The sequence below is a fragment of the Equus asinus genome, chromosome 13 (assembly GCF_041296235.1).
Source record: "Equus asinus isolate D_3611 breed Donkey chromosome 13, EquAss-T2T_v2, whole genome shotgun sequence".
NCBI lineage: Eukaryota > Metazoa > Chordata > Mammalia > Perissodactyla > Equidae > Equus > Equus asinus.
In genome coordinates, this window is record NC_091802.1 from 19,596,669 (window position 1) to 19,601,667 (window position 4,999).

The 4,999-nt window shown below is 52.7% G+C and overlaps 1 protein-coding gene across 2 annotated transcripts; it reads right to left on the bottom strand.

Moving 5' to 3' along the window:
- Positions 1–219: 219 nt before the first annotated feature.
- ERAL1 (Era like 12S mitochondrial rRNA chaperone 1) lies at positions 220–4,547 on the bottom strand. Of its 2 annotated transcripts, none has more exons than XM_014830994.3 (10): positions 4,216–4,547; positions 3,175–3,302; positions 2,979–3,056; positions 2,300–2,346; positions 2,073–2,134; positions 1,793–1,905; positions 1,455–1,703; positions 1,166–1,315; positions 962–1,042; positions 220–846 (listed from the first exon to the last, which is right to left on the bottom strand). In XM_014830994.3, exons 1-10 carry the CDS (start codon positions 4,496–4,498, stop codon positions 724–726), a joined length of 1,314 nt encoding a protein of 437 aa, XP_014686480.1. In that variant the 5' UTR covers positions 4,499–4,547; the 3' UTR covers positions 220–723. The 2 variants fall into 2 exon arrangements, with proteins under 2 accessions (XP_014686480.1, XP_044601629.1); XM_044745694.2 differs by having other exon boundaries at positions 220–798; positions 4,216–4,531.
- Positions 4,548–4,999: the final 452 nt, after the last annotated feature.

The window sequence follows — 4,999 nt, forward strand, 5'->3', positions numbered from 1 at the left end:
GCCAGGGCACTTGGGAATGTCGAGGAAACCGTTACCATTACTGTGTTTAGTAATGGTAACGGTTCTCTTGCTGTACCCAGAAAACGTGCCACGAAGAGAGCTCAGGACCCTGGAGTACTGGAAGGGAGGAAGACTCCAGTTCAGACATTGGGGTGGGGGTAAGGGAATGGGTAAGTTTTCTCTTTCCTGTTCTAAAGAAATAAAGATGAGAACCAGAACGCTTGTCTTTTAACTTTATTAGCATCCGAGACAGAGGAGAGGGATGAGGTGGGAGGGATCAAGGACTTGGGGAGCAGGTAGGGGGCACTGTCTCACTTGGGACACATGGGTCTTTACACGGCTTCAAGGTGGAGGCACTGAGGGGAAAGAAAAAAGATCTCCTCTTTGCTAACAACGGGCAACTCAGGGAGAAACTCTGGACTCAATGCCAGTTGGAAACAGTGTGGCACTGCTCCCACCAAAGAGCCACCTTCTAAGACCTAAGTAGCTGGGGCCCCAGGCAGAGGAACCACCTGGGAACCGAGCTAAGGTAGGTTCCTTCCTCCAACAGGAGACACAGCAGGGCCGGAGCTGTGCAGACTCCACAAGGCCAGACCAGCCAGCAGTCAATTAGTGTCCATGCCCCTTACCAGTCCCTGCAGGCCCCCAGCAGGGGCAGTTCTGGTTGGTGGCTCCTGCCAGTAGCTTGGACTGGCATGCCTTGGGAGGGGCAGCAGAGGGTGGTCACTGGAGGAGTTTCACAGAGAGGCGGAGCTGGACGTCGCAGAGGAAGATGTTCATGAGGTCACGGCCCACCTCCTGCGCAATTTGAGAGATCAGGTGCCCCTTCGGACCAATCAGGATCCTCTAAGGGTGGAGTAAAAAGAGGGACTTGAGCCTGATCTCAGGGCCCCCCAGCTGTGCGGGAAGAACCTCTGCCTAACGGAGACTTGGTCCCTCCTCCAAGCCCAGCCCTGCTTACCACATGAGATTCTTTGGGCACCAGAAGCTTCTGTACAATCACCAGCTCCCCACTTGGCCCTTCTTCCCATACCACCGTCTTCTGCACAGGGAGACACCACGATTAGTCAGGCAGCCCCATACCTTTCTCTCTCCAGGACCCAGCTGTCCTGCTCTGGGTGTACACCTGGTGGAGAGCCCCCAGGTCCCCTCCCTGTGCCTGCACCTGCTGCACATTGTAGGGCACCTCCTGGGGCAGGTGCTCTAGGAGCTTCTCTCGGATCATGTTGGTACAGATCTCTTCAGGCATCTGGCTGGTGAGGACTCCACTGTGGAACTCCCAGGGCCCTGGCCGGGCCTGTGCCAGCAGGTATTGCTGTGGGCACAGAGGGAGTAGGTGGGCAGCTCAGTCCCAACCAGGAGTTTCCTACTCACTCTCACTTCCAGGAGGCACTCTGAGGCTTGTCTTCCCATGATGGAAACCAAGGGCCAGGCTATAGCCAAAGCTAACTGACCTTTAGTGTCTTCACATCCTCCTGGCTTAGGGCTGACAACATGAAGATCTCCTGGAAGTGGGGCCAGCCAGTCCTCTGAGGGCATCCCACAGACTGTGTGTTTGGGCCCTTAGCTGCTGGGCTGGGGCAGGGAGTGCCCAACTGTGAGCTGAAGGCCTGCCTCATCTTGAGCTTCTTGCCGTTGACCACACCGTCAGTGAGGGCTGCTGTGAGCTCCAGGAGAACTGACTTCTTCTTCAGGCAATCTACCTGGGCATGCGGGATGGGCAGAGGGTGTGCAGTCAGTGAGTGGGCACCTTGGAGAAAAGTAGCCCATTCCCCAGGTAGGTGGTACTCACCTTGTTCATAACAAGGATGCTGGGGACTTGGGAGAACTGGGTCAAGCACTGGAGCACCTGGGGGCTGAGCTGGTTGCGGGTCCACTTGTCCGAGACATCCACAAGAACCACAACTGGAAGTTGGCATGGTATATCCATGAAAAGGATATGACCACTCTTTCCCCCATTCCCCCAAAACTTTCACGGTATGGGCTCTGGCTAATCCCCTCCTCCCAAACTACCAGGAATGAGAGGCCACGACCATGTAAATTGAGCTTCAGATTCCCATTATGAGCCTAACCCAAATCAGCAGATTCCATGCTCTTCCATGGATCTTCCAACAAAGAAAGCTCCAGATGGTGCCTGAGGGATAGACATACATAGGTCAGGAAGGGTCTTATGACTGATGCACTCCTGATGAGGGATGGGGTGTGGTAAGGGAGTTTTCTAGCCCCTATGATGGAATCTTCCCACCCCCTCTTCAACACCTATCCCCCTACAACCTCCAATAGTTAACACAGCTATTACCTTTTCTGTTTAATGGGGCTGATGAGACCAGGTGTGTCAAGTAGAATCTAAAATCAGGAGAGAGAGATGCCCAGACCCCCAGGCCCCAGGAGGAAAGATTATGACTGGGAAGTAAGAGAAAGGCCACCCTTGATGTCAGGGGTGTGACTTCTCCCTTCTTGGCCAAGCTGACTTTATTATTTATTTTTTTTCCTTCTCCTCAAAGCCCCCCAGTACACAGTTGTATACTCTAGTTGTGAGTGCCTCTGCTTGTGCTATGTGGGACATGGCCTCAGTATGGCCTGACGAGTGGTGCCATGTCCATGCCCAGGATCTGAACCTGCAAAACCCTGGGCCACCAAAGCGGAGCACGCGAACTTAACCACTTGGCCTTGAAGCCAGCCTCCCAAGCTGACTTTAGATTTTTGCCCTCCAGTTTTAATTCCAGAGGGGATCCAGGAGGAAGATGGTGACTATGAATATATGGAAGATTAGGAAGCTGTAAAAAAACGAGATCTTTTTGACTAGAGGCCAGAGGGGGAAGGTAAAGAGAGAATTGCACTAGGCCTAAAGAAAGAGAATACTCCCTTTCCCGCAGTGGGGTAAGTCTAAACATTTTTTTTTCAGGTCTAACAATACGGGAGAACATCTTAGCTTCACCCTCTGTCCTGTTTGCTGGACTACCTTTGCAGGTACCCACCACCTGGGCCTCTTTCTCTGTGATGACCCCCAGAGCTCGGCAGCGAGTGGTGTGCACCTTCTTGGAGACAGGAAACACCTGCCGGAAACAAAAAAGTCCCAAGTGAGGTCCCAGGTCCCTCTAGGAAAATGAATGGAGGCACAGCAAGAAGTGAGAGATGAAAAGGGTGTGGGGGGTGGTCAAGAATGCAGCATACTTTTCGGCCCAGCAGCTGGTTGGAGAGTGTTGACTTCCCTGCATTCGGGGCACCCAGGAGGACCACTCGTAGGACTCGGGGGTTCTCAGGCATGTCGGGATGATGGACCAAGAGGAGATCCTGCTCATCTGTGTGTGGGGGCGGGAGGAGAGTGAGAGAGAGTGCAATCTGGATCCTGTCAGGTACTCAATCCTATCCACCAACAAAGGGAGTAGGGATACAAGACTAGTGCACCAGGTTGAAGCTGAGACCTGGCTTGGAGACTTACTTTGTCCATTAATTTGTTTATATGATTTTATCAAGTCCTCTAACCTATCCAAGCCCTTTATTTTTCTCATATGTAAAATGAAGATGCCATTACTGTACTTACTTATAACCTTGTTTTGACAATAAGCAGTTGCGTAAAACCACTCAACACAATGCCTGCCACTTAACACTCAATTACTGTGTGAAACTGTACTATGTCGTTGTGCCTGGTAAATGTACGTACATGTGTGAAAGTACAGCTAGACCAGATAGTCAGAAATCCCGCCAGCTCTGATTATCTCACCCTACTAAGGGTGTTATGAAGGCTCTGTAAGCCTTCTCACTCTGTCTTAGCTCCTTATGACACTGTTGTAATTACCAGTTTATGCGTGCAGCCTCCCTACCAGACTTTATGCTATGTGAAGCACAGACGGTGCTACTCCCCAAGTGTAACTCAGCGTCTTGACAAGTAGATGGAGCACTTATTGGATCGAGTTTGCTTCCCATGTGGAGACAGCTACAACTCTTCCTTGCCTGTGGCCCTTCAATCTTGCGCTCTTTGTGAGCGTCTCTGGTCGTGACCAGATCGGTTCCCTCTGGCTCACAAACTCTTAGAACCTGGTATCTCTCTCCTGTGAGATCCTTCACTGCTCGCCTGTCTCTCGGGGCCTCGAGATAGATTTTTATAATACAGGGCCAAAGATGCTATCCCCAGAAACTGAGAGGTTTCTCCTAAACGAGACTTTCAGTGCTCAAACCGTGACAGTCCCGGACAAATCTATCTAGGCTCTTTACCTTTGTGCACGGGCACGGCGGGAACGCCAGGAGTCAAGGAACTGTCGGGCTGACAGAGTCCCAGGAAACGGTCCAGGGCTGAGCTCTGGCCATAACGCCTAGATGCCGAGGCCAGGAGGGGACCAGAGGAAGCGGCGCCCGCGACACAGGACACGCACTTCCGCTGAAAGCCCAAGGACAAGGTGAGCCGGGTCGCCCACTCCCTTCCGGCGACAGGGCCCAGCTGCCAGACCCCTAATACCGCTTGAAAGAGCGCAGCCCCACGCCGGCCGGGGGCAGCCATTACAGCCGCAAGGCACTCCGGGAACTGACCAGAAACGCACCTACAATTGGATAGAGCGGCGGAAAGGCGAGCGAGCAGGAGAGAGCTCGATTGGCCCAAACAGAGAGCGGAGATAGAAGGGATGTTGGAAGCAGGGTGGGGAAGGAACTACTCTAAAGACTGGCTGAGGCTAAGGAAGGGGGGAAAATGTGTATTTAGAGTTTGTGTGAGCATGACGATCGTTTTGAACTCCTATACACATCGTGTGTTCTTCTCCTGCCAGAATTTTGTAAAAGGCCCTTCTAGCCCTGCTTCGTGAAAGACTACATCTCCCACGAGGCCAAGCGTCAGAAAGCGTTCTCTTAGCGCCTGACGTCACCCAGCTGGAGAAACCCGCCTAGCGGAGTAATGGTCTTGGCCTTGGGGGTGGGCACTGTTCTGGCGGTCCCCGTAAGGGTCATTTTGGCACGCTCCAGCCTCAGCCTTGGAGGATCTTCTGCCAATCCCACTTTGTTTTTTTTG

What these genes read in the sequence shown, in the direction of transcription:
- ERAL1 (XM_014830994.3), bottom strand. Translation starts at nt 4,498, where the DNA reads ATGGCTGCCCCCGGCCGGCGTGGGGCTGCGCTCTTTCAAGCGGTATTA. An exon ending in GCATCCTTGTTATGAACAAG is followed by an intron (nt 1,704 to 1,792) that starts GTGAGTACCACC and finishes CCGCATGCCCAG; the next exon opens with GTAGATTGCCTGAAGAAGAA. An exon ending in TGCCCTACAATGTGCAGCAG is followed by an intron (nt 1,043 to 1,165) that starts GTGCAGGCACAG and finishes CTCCCTGTGCAG; the next exon opens with AAGACGGTGGTATGGGAAGA.